The sequence below is a fragment of the Bombina bombina genome, chromosome 10, assembly GCF_027579735.1.
Source record: "Bombina bombina isolate aBomBom1 chromosome 10, aBomBom1.pri, whole genome shotgun sequence".
Lineage (NCBI taxonomy): Eukaryota > Metazoa > Chordata > Amphibia > Anura > Bombinatoridae > Bombina > Bombina bombina.
Window position 1 is genome coordinate 24,519,688 of NC_069508.1, and position 24,702 is coordinate 24,544,389.

At 40.4% G+C, this 24,702-nt stretch overlaps 1 protein-coding gene across 3 annotated transcripts in view; it reads right to left on the minus strand.

Moving 5' to 3' along the window:
- LOC128641272 (flavin-containing monooxygenase 5) overlaps positions 1-24,702 on the minus strand; it is a 61,526-nt gene that overhangs the window by 13,910 nt on the left and 22,914 nt on the right. For all 3 annotated transcript variants that reach the window (XM_053693863.1, XM_053693864.1, XM_053693865.1), the window contains exons 5-7: positions 9,253-9,395; positions 4,489-4,688; positions 3,877-4,232 (exon numbers count right to left, since the gene is read on the minus strand). In XM_053693863.1, coding sequence (XP_053549838.1) covers positions 3,877-4,232; positions 4,489-4,688; positions 9,253-9,395 — 699 coding nt within the window. The remainder of the gene's footprint in view (positions 1-3,876; positions 4,233-4,488; positions 4,689-9,252; positions 9,396-24,702) is intronic.

Consider the following 24,702-nt stretch of genomic DNA (forward strand, 5'->3'; position numbering starts at 1 on the left):
GTACCCAAGGTGCATAAAAATGCCTCCAAACCTCCAGGGAGACCCATAGTGTTTAGTATAGAGTCAACATTCACTAATATTTCCATATTTCTTGATAAAATCCTACAGAGTGAAGTAATAAAAATACCATCATATCTGAAAGATACAAGTGATTTTCTTAGAAAAGCTAATGAGGTAGTCCTAGGAACAGATACATTTCTCCTATTCACAATGGACGTAAAGAGCCTGTACTCTGCCATAAAACATTAAAAAGGCATAGTAATAATAAGGAAAATATTGATGTTGAATAAAAATTATACTGAAAAACAGGTTGAATTTTGTAAAATCTCTTGAGACTGATATTATATTGGAATCACTTCCTTTTTCAAGACAATTGGTACATTCTGATAAAGGGCACTGCTATGGGGACTAACGTTGCCCCTTCATATGCCAACCTATTCATGAGTGAGATTGAAGAAAAAGTCATCTATGAGAATAAGTTGTTTATTGAATATGGAGCCACTTGGTGGCGTTTCATAGATGATGTCTTTGGCATATGGTGGGGCAGCGTAGAGTCCCTTAAACAATTTGTAAATGAAGTCAACTCAGCAGTCAGAGGATTGGAATTTTCAGTAGAATTTAGTGAAGAGTCAGTGATGTTTCTACATACAAAGATATATAAGAAAGGGAGCAAACTGGAGTTTGACCTGTATAAGAAAAAAACGGATAGGAACACATTACTAAGCTATGATAGTTACCACCCTAGAGGTTTAGTTAACTCATTGCCTAAAAGCCAATTATTGAGAGTAGATAGAATAGTCACTGAGGAAGAGACTAAAAAGTTGAGAATGGAAGAAATGAAGCAAAAATTCCTTGAGAGGGGATACCCTGAGGATTTAATTAACAACCAATTAGATAATTTAAAAGGAAAACCTAGAGATAAGAGCAAGAATAACAATAGACTGGTAATAGTAACACAGTATAACCCACACAGTGAAAGAATTACACAAATTATAAGAAAACACTGGCATGTCCTACAAGACTGCAACAAAGAAATAGCAGAATTTAAAATACCACAACTTATGGCCTTTAGGAGGGTAAGAAATTTAAAGGATAAATTTACTAGCACTGATATAGGTTCTAAGAACAAAAGTAGACAAACATTACTGAATAAAAAGAATCTAGGGTGTTTCCCATGTTAGGTTGCATGAGCTGTAGCTCTATAATTAAAGGAAATAATTTCTACCACCCAAGAAGAGGGAAAAATACCAAATCAGGGATTTTTATACATGCGAGTCCACTCATGTAGTGTATCTAATAAAATGTTCTTGTTCCCTGATCTATGTGGGTGAAACCACCCACATCGTCAGGGACAGGTTGTCACAGCATCGATCCAATATCAGATGTAATAATTTAGAGGACCCAGTGTCAAATCATTTTTTAAAATGTGGACACCAAGTAAGCCATCTCAGGTGGCAAATAATAGATGGGGTGGGCCCACAGAGGAATGGAAGCAATAGAGAAAAGCTGTTGAAGCAAAAAGAAATGTTTTGGATACAGGAACTGGATAGCAGGACCCGTAAAGGTTTAAATAGAGATTTTGACTGGACAGTATTTCTTTAAAAGCAGTAGTAATGTTGGGAAAGAGCTTAATATGGAAAGGGTATAGTGAGTTAATTTAGTAATGCATCTGAGTTAAACACTTAAAATTTACATATTTATATATTTGTAGAATTTTGAGATTTAGTAGGCAAACAAACATTGTTTTTATTGTGTAATGATGATTTTTGACCATAATGTGGCAGCAGATCTGCATTTATGTGGTTGGCGTGAATTCTTGGCTTTTTAAAAGTGTGAAGTGTAACATATTTGTATATAGTATGAATAAGGGTGATACCTGAAACGTCGCTATGTTTGTATACCTGCGCTGTGGACGTCTGTGTGGAGCCTCACATTTTTGTAAATATTTTATTATATATTTTCATGTGAAAACACTGAAGAAATTACTCTTTGCTACAATGTAAAGTAGTGAGTTTACAGCCTATATAACAGTGTAAATTTGGTGTCCCATCAAAATAACTCAACACACAGCCATTAATGTCTAAACAGTTGGCAATAAAAGTGAGTACACCCCTTAGTGGAAATGTCCAAATTGGGCACAAAGTGTGAATATTTTGTGTGGCCACCATTATTTTCCAGCACTGCCTTAACCCTCTTGGGCATGGAGTTCACCAGAGGTTCACAGGTTGCCACTGGAATCCTCTTCCACTCCTCCATGACAACATCACAGAGCTGGTGGATGTTAGAGACCTTGCGCTCCCGCATCTTCCATTTGAGGATGCCCCACAGATGTTCAATAGGGTTAAGGTCTAGAGACATGCTTGGCCAGTCCATCACCTTTACCCTCAGCTTCTTTAGCAAGGCAGTGGTTGTCTTGGAGGTGTGTTTGGGGTCGTTATCATGTTGGAATACTGCCCTGCGGCACAGTCTCTGAAGGGAGGGGATCATGCTCTGCTTCAGTATGTCACAGTACATGTTGGCATTCATGGTTCCCTAAATGAACTGTAGCTCCCCAGTGCCGGCAGCACTCATGCAGGCCCAGACCATGACACTCCTACCACCATGCTTGACTGTAGGCAAGACACACTTGTCTTTGTACTCCTCATCTGGTTGCCGACACACACACTTGACACCATCTGAAGAAAATAAGTTTATCTTGGTCTCATCGGACCACAGGACATGGTTCCAGTAATCAATGTTCTTAGTCTGCTTGTCTTCAGCAAACTGTTTGCAGGCTTTCTTGTGTATCATCTTTAGAGGAGGCTTCCTTCTGGGACGACAGCCATGTAGACCATTTTGATATTGATACAGTGTGTAGCATATGGTCTGATCACTGACAGGCTGACCCCCCCCAACCCTTCAACCTCTGCAGCAATGCTGGCAGCACTCATACATCTATTTCCAAAGACAACCTCTGGATATGACGCTGAGCACATGCACTGAACTTCTTTGGTTGACCATGGCGAGGCCTGTTCTGAGTGGAACCTGTTCTGTGAAACCACTGTATGGTCTTGCCCACCGTGCTGCAGCTCAGTTTCAGGGTCTTGGCAATTTTCTTATATCCTAGGCCATCTTTATGTAGAGCAACAATTCTTTTTTTCAGATCCTCAGAGAGTTCTTTGCCATGAGGTGCCATGTTGAACTTCCAATGACCATTAGATAACACTAAATTTAACACACCTGCTCCCCATTCACACCTGAGACCTTGAAACACTAATGAGTCACATGACACCGTGGAGGGAAAATGGCTAATTGGGCCCAGTGTGGACATTTCCACTTAAGGGTGTACTCACTTTGTTGCCAACGGTTTAGACATTAATGGCTGTGTCTTGAGTTATTTTGAGGGGACAGCTAATTTACACTGTTATACAGGCTGTACACTCACTACTTTACATTGTAGCAAAGTGTAATTTCTTCAGTGTTGTCACACAAAAAGATATATTATTAAATATTTACAAAAATGTTAGGTTGTGTACAGACCCTGAGCACCATCCGTTTTTATAGGATTGAAGACCTTACAGGAATCGGTGTAGTGGTTGGGTAGTTGCCTTGAATAGCTTTAGCAGGCTACAGCTACAAACAAACTTTATGTTCTGGAAAATTGCTGTTTGATATATTACTTTTAAGTGAGACTAATTTTAAAATAATAGGAACAGTATTTATTTACCTTTGTTCTCTATTCCTAATGTAGGAAACATTTCTCATCACATAACCATTGAGTTATCTTACCTATTAGATGAATAACATTTAACAATGTTCAAACTCCATGTAAACAAGCCTAATTTGCAAAGTATGAAGACCCAAGCATGTATACCCTTTAACAACTTGTATATTTACCTTTAAATACTCTGGTGGCCCACCGAGCCTGGAGTTCTGAAATTGGCATGATGGCCCCAATAGGCTGTATAAGACCTATAAAGGCCACAGTTGTCTTCTCCAGCTTTGGTGGAAACACAAGTTTGTAAAGTGGTATCTTGTTTTCCTGAACTGTGAGTTCTGGATCATCAAAGAATGGGAATGAAAAACTGTATCCAGTAGCAAAAAAAACAACATCAATATCCTTCTCCACTGTCCCATCATCAAAAATGACATCTCTCTCTGTGAATTCTTTGATATTCGGTTTTACGAGCACTTTCCCGGCGATGATGCGGTTTGGAAGATCATCGTTGATAGTTGGGTGTTGGCTTGTTATTCTGTGGATGGGTGAAAGGAAGCAAAATTCAGTACAAAAACATCTAGAATTATAATGAGTGTATTACAGTGAATATACAAGTACATTGTAAAATCTAGATAATATTTCTAGAGGGTAGGTACTAAAGTAAGAAGTGACTAACATCTATTACTACTTTAACCAATGGATATAGAATTATGGATCTATTTTTGCAGCTGGATTAAAGGGACTCACATTGTGTCTGCCTTGGTATTTAGTATAATTCAGTAGGAACTTACCTGTGCTTGGGTATCAAGCCATAATTCTCATGATTGAAGCGTGCATTCATTTTTTTCTCAAGAACATTGTTCAACATGCCCACAGTCAAGAATTGCTTAATCAGATATTTGTATCGACTGTATATCACCACATCCAATGGGAATCCATCATCACATACACGGTTAACTACCCATGCTCCTCGTCTGGTGCTTAGAAACACCTACAAAACACAACAAGATCTGTCTGCATATAAAATATGAGTGTGTGATAATCAGATTGGTAACATAACTTCAAAGAATAATTCCAGTTTTATTACATAGCATAAAATCATAAAATCTCAAGGGACTTTGCATGACTGATGGAGCTTAAAGGGTGATAAAACCCTTTTTTTCTTTCATTATTTAGGTAGATCATACAATTTTAAGCAACGTAATTATTTTATTGAATTTGTTTTGTACTCTTTGTATTCTTTGTTGAGAAGCATACATAATTATTCTCAGGTGCAGCAAAGCACTACTGGGAGCCAGTTGCTAATTGGTGATTACACACATATGCCTCTTGTCATTACTTAGCTAGCACCCAGTAGTGCATTGCTGCTACTTCAACAAAGGATACAGATTAAGCAAATTGGATAATAGAAGTAAATTGTAAAGTTATTTAAAATTGTATGTTCTATCTGAACCCTGGAAGGAAAAAAGGGTTTCATAATTTATATTTTATATTTATAAGTTAAAACATAGAAGAAAACTTACTGACATTATTGATGCAGCTGATAAGTATTATGTGCTACAGCGTATACAAAGAGCCTATTATAAAAAGGAAATCCCACAAGGCAGCCAATAGAACCACAGTATAGACCATATTCCAGAAACAACTATATCTGCACTTTGTTTTAAATTCTTATAATATTCCAATACAAAACCTTTTAGCAACATTACAAATAAAAAATGTATAATTTAACCCCCTCATCACATTAGCAAGTTTCAAGATCAGCTTCATTAAAAAAAGATTATTCTTCTATATCTTAACCACTCAGTCATTTTTCGCCTCATAGAACAAGTTCTTTATACAACAACTTAAGATATGTGCAAAACACATAGAATTAAGTGAAAAAGTATGCACACAAAGCATCATAACAAATATAATATTTATCTGCTCTAATTGTGCTGATCTAACTTGAATTTGAAAGCAAAACTTATTTCTAGTATAGAATATATTTTTTATTTCCAGCAATGACATCATCGACCTCCTCTCTACTAACCAGAACATCTCACAAGCACCATATGATGTACACCTTGTATTGCACTACTGGGGACCTTCTCTACTAACCAGAACATCTCACCAGCACCATATAATGTACATCTTATATTGCACTACTGGGAACATTCTCTACTAACCAGAACATCTCACAAGCACCATATGATGTACATCTTGTATTGCACTACTGGGATGGGAACCTTCTCTACTAACCAGAACATCTGACAAGCACCATATGATGTACATTGTGTATTGCACTACTGGGCACCTTCTCTACTAACCAGAACATCTCACAAGCACCATATGATGTACATCTTGTATTGTACTACTGGGAACCTTCTCTACTAACCAGAACATCTCATAAGCACCATATGATGAACATATTGTATTGCACTACTGGGAACCTTCTCTACTAACCAGAACATCTCACAAGCACCAAATGATGTACATGTTGTATTGCACTACTGGGAACCTTCTCTACTAACCAGAACATCTCACAAGCACCATATGATGTACACCTTGTATTGTACTACTGGGGACCTTCTCTACTAACCAGAACATCTCACAAGCACCATATGATGTACACCTTGTATTGCACTACTGGGGACCTTCTCTACTAACCAGAACATCTCAGAAGCACAATATGATGCACACAAAGCATCATAACAAATATATTATTTATCTGATCTAATTGTGCTGATCTAACTTGAATTTGAATGCAAAACTTCTTTCAAGTATAGAATATATTTTTTATTTCCAGCAATGACATCATCAACGACCTCCTCTCTACTAACCAGAACATCGCACCAGCACCATATGATGTACATCTTGTATTGCACTACTGGGCACCTTCTCTACTAACCAGAACATCTCACAAGCACCATATGATGTACACCTTGTATTGCACTACTGGGCACCTTCTCTACTAACCAGAACATCTAACAAGCACAATATGATGTACACCTTGTATTGCACTACTGGGAACTTTCTCTACTAACCAGAACATCTCACAAGCACTATATGATGTACATCTTGTATTATACTACTGGGAACCTTCTCTACGAATCAGAACATCTCACAAGCACCATATGATGTACATCTTTTATTGTACTACTGGGAGCCTTCTCTACTAACCATAACATCTGACAAGCATCATATGATGTACATCTTGTATTGCACTACTGGGAACTTTCTCTACTAACCAGAACATCTCACAAGCACCATATGATGTTCTTCTTGTATTGCACTATTGGGACCCTTCTCTACTAACCAGAACATCTCACAAGCACCATATGATGTTCTTCTTGTATTGTACTACTGGGAACCTTCTCTACTAACCAGAACATCTCACAAGCACCATATGATGTACATCTTGTATTGCACTACTGGGAACCTTCTCTACTAACCAGAACATCTCAAAAGCACCATATGATGCACATTTTGTATTACACTACTGGGAACCTTCTCTACTAACCAGAACATCTCACAAGCACCATATGATGCACATCTTGTATTGCACTACTGGGAACCTTCTCTACTAACCAGAACATCTCACAAGCACCATATGATGTTCTTCTTGTATTTCACTACTGGGAACCTTCTCTACTAACCAGAACATCTCACAAGCACCATATGATGTACATCTTGTATTGTACTACTGCGAACCTTCTCTACTAACCAGAACATCTCACAAGCACCATATGATGTACATCTTGTATTGCCCTACTGGGAACCTTCTCTACTAACCAGAACATCTGACAAGCACCATATGATGTACATTGTGTATTGCACTACTGGGAACCTTCTCTACTAACCAGAACATCTTACAAGCACCATATGATGTACATTGTGTATTGCACTACTGGGCACCTTCTCTACTAACCAGAACATCTCACAAGCACCATATGATGTACATCTTGTATTGTACTACTGGGAACCTTCTCTACTAACCAGAACATCTCATAAGCACCATATGATGAACATATTGTATTGCACTACTGGGAACCTTCTCTACTAACCAGAACATCTCACAAGCACCATATGATGTACATGTTGTATTGCACTACTGGGAACCTTCTCTACTAACCAGAACATCTCACAAGCACCATATGATGTACACCTTGTATTGTACTACTGGGGACCTTCTCTACTAACCAGAACATCTCACAAGCACCATATGATGTACATCTTGTATTGCACTACTGGGAACATTCTTTACTAACTAGAACATCTCACAAGCACCATATGATGTACATCTTGTATTGTACTACTGGGAACCTTCTCTACTAACCAGAACATCTCAAAAGCACCATATGATGTACATCTTGTATTGCACTACTGGGAACCTTCTCTACTAACCAGAACATCTCACAAGCACCATATGATGTACACCTTGTATTGCACTACTGGGAACCTTCTCTACTAACCAGAACATCTCACAAGCACCATATGATGTACACCTTGTATTGCACTACTGGGAACCTTCTCTACTAACCAGAACATCTCACAAGCACCATATGATGTACATCTTGTATTGCACTACTGGGCACCTTCTCTACTAACAAGAACATCTCACAAGCACCATATGATGTACACCTTGTATTGCACTACTGGGCACCTTCTCTACTAACCAGAACATCTAACCAGCACCATATGATGTACACCTTGTATTGTACTACTGGGAACCTTGTCTACTAACCAGAACATCTCACAAGCACCATATGATGTACATCTTGTATTGTACTACTGGGAACCTTCTCTACTAACCAGAACATCCCTTAAGCACCATATGATGTACATCTTGCATTGCACTACTGGGAACCTTCTCTACTAATTAAAACATCCCATAAACACTATATGATGTACATTTATATTGCACTATTGGGCACCTTTTCTACTAAGCAGAACATCCCACACGCACAATGGTGATGAAGAGAACCAGACATGGTCTCTCTGTCTCCAATGGGCCTAAAAGGATATGGCTGCACCTCAATTACGAGGCCCTCAGAGGGCCAAAATAATCATATGCGTTTGCTATGCTACTCGTTCAGAAGAGGATTGACTGGTATTTTGAGGCTGGACCATCTTTTTTACGTAGGGTCAGACAGATATGCTCCAGGAAAGTTCTCCTCTGTGAAAGGCTCTGTGAATCGGGCTAAAAGAGCATTTTCCCTGGTGGTGACCCACATAAGAAGCTACTGAGCTGTTGCTTTTTCATGGTTGACCGCTTCCCTCTCTGTATAGACCTCATTGCTTACAACAGAGTTCTCTAGCAGCAAGATTGAGGACTTTTTGCTTGGGTTTTAATAGTAATTTCATGCAATATGTCTGATGGAGGCATGAAGTAATGCAGAAACTATTGTTTCCTTCAACAGTCTATGCATCTGCAAAAGGGTGGTTATCTGACAACATATAATATGTATTCATGCATATTAGCAGGACTGTATCTAATCTTACACATTAATTGAAGCTCCCGCTCTCAGTTTTGGACTTGCCCTACATACAGAGCCATATTATACTCATATCACCTGTTTAGCAGCAGAAGCCAGCTCTACAGCCAAGTCACCTCCTGAGTTCCCAATTCCAACTACAATAACCCTTTTATCTTGGAAGGGCAGTGCAGACTTGTAGTCCCGACTGTGAAAATATTGACCTTTGAACTTCTCAATACCTGCATAAAAATAGTTTATACAATATGTTAATCACCAGAGGCACAATTTCTGGGTAAATCTATTTGAACTTATAAAGGTATTGCTTCTCAATTTATGGTAAATAGATGGCATACTGGCACAAAAAAACATTAGATAGGATATGTTTTGTAAAATCGCACCCTGTTAATTTGTTATACAAGTGATAGATAGATAGATAGATAGATAGATAGATAGATAGATAAATAGATAGATAGATAGATAGATAGATAAATAGATAGATAAATAGATAGATAGATAGATAGATAAATAGATAGATAGATAGATAAATAGATAGATAGATAGATAGATAGATAGATAGATAGATAGATAGATAAATAGATAGATAGATAGATAGATAGATAAATAGATAGATAGATAGATAGATAGATAGATAGATAGATAGATAAATAGATAGATAGATAGATAGATAAATAGATAGATAGATAGATAGATAGATAGATAGATAGACAAAGTTACAAACCAGCTCTGCAGGGCTTACAGAGCAATATCTCAATGGGGGACAGCTTGGAATTGCTATCCATAATTGTGGCCACAGCATTGAGGAAGCCCTGGAAGGGGATTTGAGGCTACATAATTATAAAGCCACCAAAATATCATGAAAACTATTTAAGGCAGAGTAAAGTCAACATTCATGATTAACACAGAGGGGTATAGATGCTCACTGTAAACAGCAGTTATGGAGCAGCGGTCTAAAGACTGCTGCTCCATAACTTGTCCGCTGCCTTTGAGGCTATGGTCTTCAATCCACCAGATCCTATACGATCAGGCTGATTGACACCCCCTGCTAGCGGCCAAATCTGCAGGGGGCGGCATTGCACAAGCAGTTCTGGTGAACTGCTTGTATAATGATAAATGCAGACAGCATATGCTGTCGGCATTCAATGCTGTCTGTAGGACATGATCCGCTACAGCATCAGACAGACATTGGTAAATCTACCCCAGAGCACCAGAACAACTTTCCAATTTACTTCTATTATCAATGTTGCTTTGTTCTATTGTTATCCTTTGTTGAAGAATATATCTGGGAGGGCTGATAGGAGCTAAGGAGTGTGCCTGTTTGTTTAATATTATTATATGGCAGCAGTGTTTGATACACTGGCCTCTATTTAACAAAGTCTGGCGGACATGATCCGACACTGCGGATCAGGTCCGCCAGACCTCGCTGAATACGGAGAGCAATACGCTCTCCGTATTCAGCATTGCACCAGCAACTCACAAGAGCTGCTGGTGCAACGCCGCCCCCTGCAGACTCACGGCCAATCGGCTGCCAGCAGGGGGGTGTCAATCAACCCGATCGTACTCGAACGGGTTGAATTGCGGCGATGTTTGTCCGCCTGCTCAGAGCAGGCGGAGAGGTTATGGAGCAGCGGTCTTTAGACCGCTGCTTCATAAATGGTGTTTCTGGCAAACCTGCAGGCTCGCCAGAAACACGGGGCCCCAAGCTCTATCCGGAGCTTGATAGATAGGCCCCAATGTATTTCATAGCTATAAACATTGTTGCAAACACTGCTGTCAGGTGGCTAAAGACACGTGCACACCCCTGAGCACACCTACTTACTTTTTACATAGGATCCCAAGAGAACTAAGCAAAATTGATAATAAAAGTAAATTGGAAAGCTTAAAATGCCATGCTCTATCCAATCCATGTTTAATTTTGACTGTACTGTCCCTTAAAAAGCACTGGCAATTAGTGATGTCCCGAACTGTTCGCCCGCGAACGGTTCACAGCGAACATAGCTTGTGCGCGTTCGCGTTTGTGGGCGAACACATGGCGATTTTCGATCCGCCCCTATGTGTCATCATTGTGGAAACTTTGACCCTTTATGTCACAGCCGCCTGACACATTAGAGCCAATCAACATCAGACACTCCCTCACAGACACTCCCAGCTACTCAGAATCCGCCATTTTAGACTCATAACGACCTTGCTTTTTTAATGAGAGGACGTGTTGTGTTTTTGCTCCTGACATTAATAGGAAAAACATAGCTAGGCGAGTGTATTTACAGTCCAGAAGGACTCCACTCGTCTCTGCTGCAAGCACAGCACCCCAAAAAGCCCTTTTTAGAGCTATATATTGCCTTTTTTTTTTGTTTGTTTGTTTGTTTTTTATTAGCATTTGCCTGGCTTTCAGCTGTGTGTTTAAGGCTCACAGCATATGCTGTGACTACTGCCACCACTGATATCTCCCTAACAACATTAGTTTAAATTTAACTAACCCAAAAATATAATTATTTTTCTAGTGTAATTTTTTTTCATTTTCTATCAGGCCAGTGTCACACAGCATATACTCTGGTTCATTGCTCTGTGCCAGCCAGCAGCCAGCAGTGTTAATATCCGTTTATAACATTATTTTTAATTTTAAAAAAAAACACAAAAAAATATTTTTCTAGTGTAATCTAATTACATTTACTATCATGCCTGTGTCTGTCAGGCTCACTCAGCATTAATATACCTCTTTTTTTTCAGTCTTTTGGTTAATTGGTCTGTGCCAGGCAGCCACCCAGCACTCATATCTATTTTTCTTTCACCTTAATTTTAATATAAAAAAAAAAAAGTTTAAATTTGTTTGCTAGTGTAATCAAATCTAATTTTCTATCCGGCCTGTGTGTTTTGCTGACATAGAGAGCCTACTGTGTTTACTTGCTGCCCTCCCTAGTCTATGAGCCACGACTCATATGTGTTTAACCTTTTTTTAATTCCCCCCCCAAAAAATAATTTCAATCATTTTTCTAGTGTAATCTAATAGTATTTTCTATCAGGCGTGTGTGTATCCGACATACATAGCCTACTGTTTTTAATAGCTGCCCTTCCAAGGCTATCAGCCACGACTCATATGTATGTGCTTAACCTTTTTCTTAAAATTTCCAAAAAAAAGTCTTTAAATCATTATGCTAGTGTAATCTAATTGTATTTTCTATCAGGCCTGTGTCTAACTGTCTATCTGACTTACACAGCATACTGTTGTTATAATTGCTGCCCTACGTAGCAGCCAGCCAGTGCGACCACTCATAGAGTCATATGTGCATTGCACTTCTTAACATAATTTTAATATTAAAATCTAAAATTTTAAAATATTTTGCTAGTGTAATGTAACTTAATTTTCTATCAGTCCTGTGTTTTTGTCACTTACACAGCATACTGTGTTAAATTACTGCCCTACCTACCATCCACGACTCATATCTGCCAGCCTGTCTGCCAGGCCCAAGTAGCCAATTAGTGGCACCAATCACAATTCTTGTAACAGTAATAAAAATAAAAAAAATCATAATTTTTTGGACTGCAAATATTCAGTCTCCTAGGGCCATTGAATTTCATTTACCTCCTGCCTGCCACTGCCAGCCTTTTGTGCCAGGCCGTCTAGCCAACTATTTACACCAATCATAATTGTTGTCACAGTCAGACAGTATAGTTATTAATTTAAATTAAAAAAAAATGTAGTGTTGATCTTAACCCTCAGTTTGCTCGTGCCTTTGAATTGCACTTTTCTACAGCCTTCCAAGCCTGTGTGCCAGGCCTACTTAAAACATATTTACACCAATCATATTTGTTGTGACAGTATTCTAATAATTAAAAATTAAAATTTTTGGTAATAGTTGCTGTGATTTGAATCGTCAGTTTGCTGGTGCCATTGAAACGCACTTTCCTGCTGCCTTGCAGCCTGCTGTGAGCCAGGCCCCCACCTAGCCAATTGTTGTCAGCAATCATATTTCTGTTAACAGTATTGCAAAAATTGTCAATCATCACTGTTTAGACTGTCAGTAATCAGTCTCCTAGTGTCCTTGAATTGCATCTCCCTCCTGCCTGCCATCCTTTTGTGCCAGGCCGTCTTGCCAACTATTTACACCAATCCTAATTTTTTGTCACAGTATAGTTACTAATTAAAATTAAAAAAATCTTTATTGTTGACGATCTTAACCCTCAGTTTGCTCGTGCCTTTGAATTGCACTTTTCTACAGCCTTCCAAGCCTGTGTGCCAGGCCTACTTAAAAAATATTTACACCAATCATATTTGTTGTGACAGTATTCTAATAATTAAAAATTAAAATTTTTGGTAATAGTTGCTGTGATTTGAATCGTCAGTTTGCTGGTGCCATTGAAACGCACTTTCCTGCTGCCTTGCAGCCTGCTGTGAGCCAGGCCCCCACCTAGCCAATTGTTGTCAGCAATCATATTTCTGTTAACAGTATTGCAAAAATTGTCAATCATCACTGTTTAGACTGTCAGTAATCAGTCTCCTAGTGTCCTTGAATTGCATCTCCCTCCTGCCTGCCATCCTTTTGTGCCAGGCCGTCTTGCCAACTATTTACACCAATCCTAATTTTTTGTCACAGTATAGTTACTAATTATAATTAAAAAAATCTTTATTGTTGATGATCTTAACCCTCAGTTTGCTCGTGCCTTTGAATTCAGTTGTCTACAGCCTTCCAAGCCTGTGTGCCAGGCCTACTTAAAAAATATTTACACCAATCATATTTGTTGTGACAGTATTCTAATAATTAAAAATTAAAATTTTGGGTAATAGTTGCTGTGATTTGAATCGTCAGTTTGCTGGTGCCATTGAAACGCACTTTCCTGCTGCCTTGCAGCCTGCTGTGAGCCAGGCCCCCACCTAGCCAATTGTTGTCAGCAATCATATTTCTGTTAACAGTATTGCAAAAATTGTCAATCATCACTGTTTAGACTGTCAGTAATCAGTCTCCTAGTGTCCTTGAATTGCATCTCCCTCCTGCCTGCCATCCTTTTGTGCCAGGCCGTCTTGCCAACTATTTACACCAATCTTAATTTTTTGTCACAGTATAGTTACTAATTAAAATTAAAAAAATCTTTATTGTAGATGATCTTAACCTTCAGTTTGCTCGTGCCTTTGAATTGCAGTTTTCTACAGCCTTCCAAGCCTGTGTGCCAGGCCTACTTAAAAAATATTTACACCAATCATATTTGTTGTGACAGTATTCTAATAATTAAAAATTAAAATTTTTGGTAATAGTTGCTGTGATTTGAATCGTCAGTTTGCTGGTGCCATTGAAACGCACTTTCCTGCTGCCTTGCAGCCTGCTGTGAGCCAGGCCCCCACCTAGCCAATTGTTGTCAGCAATCATATTTCTGTTAACAGTATTGCAAAAATTGTCAATCATCACTGTTTAGACTGTCAGTAATCAGTCTCCTAGTGTGCTTGAATTGCATCTCCCTCCTGCCTGCCATCCTTTTGTGCCAGGCCGTCTTGCCAACTATTTACACCAATCCAAATTTTTTGTCACAGTATAGTTACTAATTACAATTAAAAAAATCTTTATTGTTGACGATCTTAACCCTCAGTTTGCTCGTGCTTTCGAATTGCACTTTTCTACAGCCTTCCAAGCCTGTGTGCCAGGCCTACTTAAAAAATATTTACACCAATCATATTTGTTGTGACAGTATTCTAATAATTAAAAATTAAAATTTTTGGTAATAGTTGCTGTGATTTGAAACCTCAGTTTGCTGGTGCCATTGAATAGCACTTTCCTCTTGCCTTGCAGCCTGCTGTGAGCCAGGCCCCCACCTAGCCAATTGTTGTCAACAATCATCTTTCTTTTAACAGTATTGCAAAAATTGTCAATCATCACTGTTTTGACTGTCATTAATCAGTCTCCTAGTGTCCTTGAATTGCATCTCCCTCCTGCCTGCCATCCTTTTGTGCCAGGCCGTCTTGCCAACTATTTACACCAATCCTAATTGTTGTCACAGTATAGTTACTAATTTAAATAAAAAAAATCTTTATTGTTGATCTTAATCCTCATTTTGCTTGTGCCATTGAATTGCACTTTTCTACTGCCTGCCAGCCTGTGTGACAGGCCCAATTATCCAATTAGTGCTAGCAATCATATTTCTTTTAACAGTATTGCAAAATTTGTCAATCAACACTGTTTTGACTGTCAATCTGCAGTCAACTAGTGCCCTTTAATTGCATTTTCCTCCTGCCTGCCTGCCTGTGTGCCAGTCCCAACTAGCCAATTAGTGCCACCACTCATATTTATTGTAACAGGATTGGAATTTTTGTTAATCATAACTGTTTTGACTGTGATTCTTCAGTCTCCTAGTGCCATTGAATTGCAGTTTCCTTTCTCCCAGCGTGTGTGCCAGACAGGCTCATTTGCCAAATAGTGCCAAACAATCATATTTGTTGCCACAGTACTAGTAATATTTCAAAAAATTAACAATTTGTGATTTTTAAAACATCTGTCTTTTTTGTTGTTGTCAGTCTCACAGCGTCTACTGTGCCCACTTTCACAGTGCCACCACTCAATTGGTGTAATAGTATTGTTAGTGTCCATTTTAAAAAAAATGACAGGCAGAGGCAGGCCACCCCGCAGGTTCCGTGGTCGTGGTCGTGGTGCTGTGATTCCTTTAGACCCTACAAATATGCACATTGTTCAGACGCCGGGTGCCAGGGGGGATGCAAAAACTTCTGAGGAGGACCTAGTTGAATGGCTAACACAGGAAACCCAATCTTCTTCAGCTTCCGCTGCTAGTCCTCCTAACCTTGACGCACCATCTAAGTCCAGCTGTGCTTTGGGCAGGTCTCAAGTGACCAGTGACACTCTGCCGCCTGTCGCCACCACCAACACTAGCACCACAGCCACTTCACTTGATCTGTCACAGGAGTTATTGACACATCATTTTGAAGAAATGAGTGATGCGCAACCATCATTGACAGAGGATGTAGATAATAGTGATCAGTCTCAGTCAGGCAGCATTACCGACATGGAGGTACGGTGTGATGATGATGGTGATGTTGTACCCGCTGCTGCTTCCTTTCTTGATGTTTCAGATACAAGTGAAGCGGTTGATGATGATGTGTCGGTGGATGTCACGTGGGTGCCTGCTAGAAGAGAAGAAGAAGAGGGGGAAAGTTCAGATGGGGAGACAGAGAGGAGGAGGAGACTATTTGGAAGCACGGGGAGGTCGTCTCAAGGAGCTAGTGGCACAGTCAGACAGCATGCATCGTCACCAGGGGTCAGCCAGACAGCCCGCCGATGCCCATCAACGCATGCTGTTGCCACCACCAGAATGCCGTCATCGCAGAGCTCAGCAGTGTGGCATTTTTATTGTGTGTCTGCCTCTGACAACAGCGATGCCATTTGCAACCTGTGCCAAAAGAAACTGAGTCATGGGAAGTCCAACAGCCACCTAGGTACAACTGCTTTGCGAAGGCACATGGTCTCCCATCACAAAGGCCGATGGGAAGAACACATGAGTAGAAGCAGCACACAAAGTGAAAGCCACCCTCCTCCTCCTGCTCCAGCATCTTCAGCCACGTCAACCAGTGCTGTCCTCCTTGCCCCCTCTCAACCATCCTCCACTCAGTCTCTCTTACGTAGCAGTTCCTGGTCATCTGCCCACAGTCAGGTGTCTGTCAAGGACATGTTTGAGCGTAAGAAGCCAATTTCTCAAAGTCACCCCCTTGCCCGGCGTCTGACAGCTGGCTTGTCTGAACTCTTAGCCCGCCAGCTTTTACCATACAAGCTGGTGGAGTCTGATGCTTTCAAAAAATTTGTATCTATTGGGACACCGCAGTGGAAGGTACCTGGCAGAAATTTCTTTTCACAAAAGGCAATCCCAAACCTGTACTCTGTTGTGAGAAAGGAAGTTATGGCATGTCTGGCACACAGCGTTGGGGCAAGGGTCCATATGACCACGGATAGCTGGTCTGCAAAGCATGGTCAGGGCAGGTATATCACCTACACTGCGCATTGGGTAAACCTGCTGACTTCTGACAAGCATGGAATGCGTGGCTCTGCAGAAGAGTTGGTGACACCGCCACGACTTGCAGGCAGGCCTGCTGCTACCTCCTCTACTCCTCCTACTCCATCCTCTTCCATAACCTCTTCCTCGGCTGAGTCCTCTTCAACTTCTGCGTCTTGCTCCACATCTATGGCACCCCCCCCAGCTCCCCAGGTACTATGCTACATCCCGGGTACGGCAGTGTCATGCCGTCTTGGGGTTGACTTGCCTGAAAGCGGAGAGTCACACCGCACCAGCACTCCTGACCGCCCTGAACGCACAGGTGGATCAGTGGCTGACTCCGCACCAACTGGAGATTGGCAAGGTTGTTTCTGACAATGGAATTAATTTGGTGGCGGCATTGAAATTGGGCAAGTTGACACATGTGCCGTGCATGGCACATGTGTGTAATCTGATTGTACAACGATTTGTCCATAAGTACCCAGGCTTACAGGACGTCCTGAAGCAGGCCAGGAAGGTGTGTGGCCATTTCAGGCGTTCCTACACGGCCATGGCGCATTTGTCTGATATCCAGCGTCGAAAAACAACCTGCCAGTGAGGCGCTTGATTTGCGACAGCCCGACACGGTGGAATTCAACACTCCTAATGTTTGATCGCCTGCTCCAACAAGAAAAAGCTGTTAATGAGTATTTGTATGACCGGGGTGCTAGGACAGCCTCTGGGGAGCTGGGGATATGTTTGCCAAATTACTGGACGCTCATGCGCAATGCCTGTAGGCTCATGCGTCCTTTTGAGGAGGTGACAAACCTTGTCAGTCGCACCGAAGGCACCATCAGCGACATCATACCATTTGTTTTCTTCCTGGAGCGTGCCCTGCGAAGAGTGCTGGATCAGGCAGTAGATGAGCGTGAAGAGGAAGAGGAAGAGTTGTGGTGTCCATCACCCCCACAAACAGCCGAATCAGCATTGCTTGCTGGACCTGCGGCAACGCAGGAAGAGGATTGTGAGGAAGAGGAGTCAGAGGAGGAATGTGGCTTTGGGGAGGATGAGGAGGAGGAAGACCGAGCACAACAGTCATCCCAGGGTGCTAGTTGTTGTCACCTCTCAGGTACCCGTGGTGTTGTACGTGGCTGGGGGGAAGAAGATACCATCAGTGAGATCAGTGAGGAGGAGGAACGCGACATGATTAGCTCAGCATCCAACCTTGTTCAAATGGGTTCTTTCATGCTGTCGTGCCTGTTGAGGGACCCTCGTATAAAAAAGCTGAAGGAGAGCGACCTGTACTGGGTGTCCACGCTCCTTGACCCCCGTATAAGCATAAAGTGCCTGAAATGTTACCAAATTCCCGCAAGTCGGAAAGGATGGAGCATTTTCATAATAAATTAAAAACTATGCTTTATACAGCGTATAAGGGTGATGTCACAGCACCACGGGAATGTAACAGGGGAAGAGATGAAATTAATCCTCCTCCTCCCACGACCACGGCGGCAAGGGCGCTTTCCTGACGTCTTGTTGATGGAGGACATGCGTACCTTTTTAACTCCCATGCACCATCAGAGCCTTTCGGGATCCAGCCTTAGAGAAAGACTCAACCGACAGGTAGCAGACTACCTAGCTTTAACTGCGGATCTCGACACTCTCAGGAGCGATGGACCCCTTGACTACTGGGTGTGCAGGCTGGACTTGTGGCCTGAGCTATCCCAATTTGCAATGGAACTTCTGGCCTGCCCCGCTTCAAGTGTCCTGTCTGAAAGGACTTTTAGTGCAGCAGGAGGTTTTGTCACTGAGAAGAGAAGTCGCCTAGGTCAAAAAAGCCTTGACTATCTCACTTTTATAAAAATGAATGAGGGCTGGATCCCGAAGGGACTGACATTGGGCGATACATTTGAATAAAAAACTACTGATGATGATATGAGCTGCCTTGGGCTACAACTGTTACACAGGCTGGCCTTTTTTTCTTGGTTATAAAGACGGAGGACTTGCTTGACTTATCCGCCAACAACTAGTGTTCAAGCCACAAGCTTTTCGGGCACTTTATAAATGTTTTACAAACATCGATTTTTCTGGCCGCTGCTACAGCAGTTGCTCCAACAATACCCCAATGTTTCAGTCATTTGTACATTCCTAATTTTTCTGGCCTCTGCTGCATCTCTGTGGGTACAAAACTCAAATAAAAAAAATAAGGCACATAACACTAGTGATTAAACTGTTACGAATTGTACAACTTTACACACCACTCATATCCGGTGGACCATTCAATTGAACGCAAAATGCAACAAATTTGAAACAGTAGGACCGACCAAGCATCTTTATCCGTCTCTTGGTTGATCTAAATTATCTCCGTGTTCCATCTATGACATACCTGTACTCTATTGTGCAAAAGGGTGGCATATATTTTGTTTCATGCTGTTGTGCCTGTTGCGGGTCGTGGCCCATGATATAAAAAGGCTGAAGGAGAACGACCTGTAGTAATGGTTGCCCCATCCAGTTTTTATAAAAATGTTCCTGGTTCCTCTTAATTATCTTTGGGTTTCTAAAATGGATGCCATACCTGTACACGCTTGTGCAAAAGGATGGCATATATGGTGGTGTTTCCTGCAGTTGTTTCTGTTGAGGGTGCTGGACCCTCTTATAAAAAAGCTGAAGGTGAACGACCTGGAGTGGGAGTCCAAGCATGGTTTTTGGTGCTATTTCACTTTTACAAACAATTATCTGTCGTTTTCACAAATCAATGCCGTACCAGTACTCTATTGTTCCAAAGTATGCCATATGTTCTCTTTCCTGCTGGTATTTTGTTTGAGGGTCCTGGACACTCTTATAAAAAGGCCTAAGGTGAAAGAGGTGTACTGGGTGTCCACTCATTTTTATTTTCTATTTCTCATTTGACCAAAATGATCTCTGGTTTTGTAAAATCAATGCCATACCTGTACTCTATTGTTCAAAAGGATGCCATACGTCCTCTTTCCTGCTGGTGTTTTTTTTGAGTGTCCAGGACCATCTTATAAAAAGGCCTAAGGAGAAAGAGGTGTACTGGTTGGCCACTCATTGTTATTTTTCTATCGAACAATTGACCAAAATGATCTCTGTGTTTGTAAAATCAATGCTGTACCTGTACTCTATTGTTCAAAAGGATGCCATACGTCCTCTTTCCTGCTGGTTTTTTTTTGAGGGTCCAGGACCCTCTTATAAAAAGGCCTAAGGAGAAAAAGGTGTACTGGCTGTCCATCGAATCATTTTTTTTATTCAAATTTACATTTTAAAAAAAAATTCTATGGGTTTCTAAAATCTATGCCTTTCCTGTACTCTATTGTTCAAAAGTATGCCATATGTCCTCTTTCCTGCTGGTTTTTTGTTTGAGGGTCCTGGACCCTCTTATAAAAAGGCATTATGGATAAAGAATTGTACCTGGTGACTGTCCATCCAATCATTTTTTTTAATTCAAATTCACGGTTGCAACAAATTATCCCCGGGTTTCTAAAATCAATGCCTTTCCTATAATCTTTTTTTCACAAAGGATGCCATATGTCCTCTTTCCTACTGCTGGTTTTGTTGAGTGTCCTGGAGCCTCTGCTAAAAAGGCCGAAGGATAAAGAAGTGTACTGGGTGTCTATTCAATGTTTTTTTAGATTTCACAGTTGTAACTTATTTTTTCTGTCTTTCAAAAATCAATGCCTTTCCTGTAATCTATTTTTCAAAAGGATGCCATATGTCCTCTTTCATGCTGTTCTTTCTGTTGAGGCTCCGGGACACTCTTTTAAAAAGGCCTAAGGATAAAGAAGTGTACTGGGTGTCCAATCAATGTTTTTTTTCTATTTCCCGGGTCATATAACTGATCTCTGTGTTTCTACAATCAATGCCTTTCCTGTAATCTAATTTTCAAAAGTATGCCATATTTCCTCTTTCCTGCTGGTGTTTTTTTTGAGGGTCCAGGACCCTCTTATAAAAAGGCCTAAGGAGAAAGTGGTGTACTGGGTGTCCATCGAATCATTTTTTTGATTCAAATTTACATTTGCAAAAATTATCTATGGGTTTCTAAAATCAATGCCTTTCCTGTACTCTTACTGTATTGTTAAAAAGTATGCCATATGTCCCCTTTCCTGCTGGTGTTTTGTTTGAGGGTCCTGGACCCTCTTATAAAAAGGCCTAGGGAGAAAGAATTGTACTGGGTGTCCATCCAACCATTTTTTTTATTCAAATTCAAGGTTGCAACAAATTATCCCCGGGTTTCTAAAATCAATGCCTTTCCTATAATCTTTTTTTCACAAAGGATGCCATATGTCCTCTTTCCTACTGCTGGTTTTGTTGAGTGTCCTGGAGCCTCTGCTAAAAAGGCCGAAGGATAAAGAAGTGTACTGGGTGTCTATTCAATGTTTTTTTAGATTTCACATGTGTATCTTATTTTTTCTGTCTTTCAAAAATCAATGCCTTTCCTGTAATCTATTTTTCAAAAGGATGCCATATGTCCTCTTTCACGCTGTTCTTTCTGTTGAGGCTCCGGGACACTCTTCTAATAAGGCCTAAGGATAAATAAGTGTACTGGGTGTATAATCTATGTTTTTTTAGATTTCACGGTTGCAACTAATGATCTCTGTGTTTCTAAAATCAATGCCTTTCCTATAATCATTTTTTTCAAAAGGATGCCATATGTCCTCTTTCCTGCTGCTGGTTTTGTCGAGGGTCCTGGAGCCTCTGCTGCACATAATAAAGAAAAAAAAATTAATTTAACTTGACTTAATAACTGAAGCATGACTTCAGGAGTCAGGTGTGGTCGTAGGTAGTGGTTGTTGTTAGCAGATTATTTTTATTGCAAATTGCAATTGCCACAGCATGCATAAAATGTGCGTCACTAGTCCAAATTGTTATTTTTTTTTTTCATTCAGGATTAGTTTGGGGTACGGCGCAATATTGGAAACGCAAAAAACAGGTCTCCATACCCGTTGATATAAGGGGTGACTACTACTGCTTTTACCAGGCTCCTCTTGGATAGCCCCAGAAAGTGTGACTATGAATCCCAAAAAGAAAATTAAATTAAGGTTGAAAACTAACTCCAAAGTAACTTGTAAGACCTGGAGCTCCTCAAACACACGTCCTACCTTAACAGCTATAGGCTCCACAACCCACAAATCTTAACCTTTTCATGCCAATTGATATTGCCACAGCTGGAACAACAGTAAATAACATGTGCGTCACCACAGTCTCCGAAGCTGTTGTCGGATGTATACAAAAACACTGATAAAGTATTCCTTTAGGAGCGCAAAGAGATGGCTACCGGAACACCAGGAACTTCACAAGAGTGGCTGTATTGTGTTTCTGGTGATGTTTGAGACATCTGGGTAGTGTACAGGGAGGGCAAAAATCGTCTCCATCTCTGTGCACCAAAGGACATGACGTCCTTGTCATCCATAAGCACATGAAATTGCTGGCATTTTTGTTGCTTCAAGAAGTTCATTTTTTGTGGTGATAGATAGTACTGAATTAAGTAAACTTTGGTTTCCTACCATACTCAAGACAATCTTGTATTTCAAAATTCGTACTTGCTGTGGGAAACAGTGGCCTATCCATACCAGGAAGATGATTTAGACAGAAGTAACGAGCTCTGCTTGCAGGTGACACATGTTTATCGTCAATCATCAAAGGGGTTGCATGCAGAATATGGCTGATGGCCCCTTATTCACATGTTTGTCCAGAGCCACAACATTTGCAAACAGCCAGAAGAAAGGTCGTTTCTCACCAGCCTAAGTTGAGCTTCATTTAACAAATGCTGATATTCAAAAAAATAGACAAACAGTGCCTTAAATAACACATTTGCGATATGGATTCACCAGAGCAAGGTCATTGCAAGCACTAAGTTCCCACGATAACAAAATTAAAATGCCACATCTATGCAATCTTCACCTTCAGATTATTATTGTCACACTCCATTGTACTCCTATGCCCAGCTCCCTGCTCTTGTTTTTGTTGAGGGTCCTGGAGCCTCTGCTGAAAAGGCCTATGGATAATAAAGTGTACTGGGTGTCTGTTCAATTTTTTTTTTGATTTCCCGGTTGCAAGTAATTATCTCAGTGTTTCTAAAATCAATGCCTTTCCTGTAATCTATAATTCAAAAAGATTGACATATGTCCTCTTTCATGCTGTTGTTTCAGATGCGGCTCCGGGACCCTCGTATTAACAAGGCCTGAGGATAAATAAGTGTAACCGGTGTCTAATGAATGTTTTTTTTCTATTACACGGGTCATATAAATGATCTGTGGGTTTCTAAAATCAATGCCTTTCCTGTAATCTTTTATTCAAAAGTATGACATATCTCCTCTTTCATGCTGTTGTTTCGGTTGAGGCTCCGGGACCATCGTATTAAAAAGGCCTGAGCATAAATAAGTGTCACGGGTGTGTAATCAATTTTTTTTTCTAATTTCACGGTTGCAAATAATGATCTGTGGGTTTCTAAAATCAATTCCTTTCCTGTAATCTTTTATTCAAAAGGATGACATATCTCCTCTTTCATGCTGTTGTTTCGGTTGAGGCTCCGGGACCCTCGTATTAAAAAGGCCTGAGCATAAATAAGTGTCACGGCTGTCTAATCAATGTTTTTGTCTAATTTCACTGTTGCAAATAATGATCTGTGGATTTCTAAAATCAATGCCTTTCCTGTAATCTTTTATTCAAAAGGATGACATATCTCCTCTTTCATGCTGTTGTTTCGGTTGAGGCTCCGGGACCCTCGTATTAAAAAGGCCTGAGCATAAATAAGTGTCACGGCTGTGTAATCAATTTTTTTTTCTAAATTCACGGTTGCAAATAATGATCTGTGGGTTTCTAAAATCAATGCCTTTCCTGTAATCTTTTATTCAAAAGGATGACATATCTCCTCTTTCATGCTGTTGTTTCGGTTGAGGCTCCAGGACCCTCGTATTAAAAAGGCCTGAGCATAAATAAGTGTCACGGCTGTGTAATTAATTTTTTTTTCTAAATTCACGGTTGCAAATAATGATCTGTGGCTTTCTAAAATCAATGCCTTTCCTGTAATCTTTTATTCAAACGTATGACATATCTCCTCTTTCATGCTGTTGTTTCGGTTGAGGCTCCGGGACCCTCGTATTAAAAAGGCCTGAGCATAAATAAGTGTCACGGCTGTGTAATCAATTTTTTTTTCTAAATTCACGGTTGCAAATAATGATCTGTGGGTTTCTAAAATCAATGCCTTTCCTGTAATCTTTTATTCAAAAGGATGACATATCTCCTCTTTCATGCTGTTGTTTCGGTTGAGGCTCCAGGACCCTCGTATTAAAAAGGCCTGAGCATAAATAGGTGTCACGGCTGTGTAATCAATTTTTTTTTCTAAATTCACGGTTGCAAATAATGATCTGTGGGTTTCTAAAATCAATGCCTTTCCTGTAATCTTTTATTCAAAAGGATGACATATCTCCTCTTTCATGCTGTTGTTTCGGTTGAGGCTCCAGGACCCTCGTATTAAAAAGGCCTGAGCATAAATAAGTGTGACGGGTGTGTAATCAATTTTTTTTTCTAAATTCACGGTTGCAAATAATG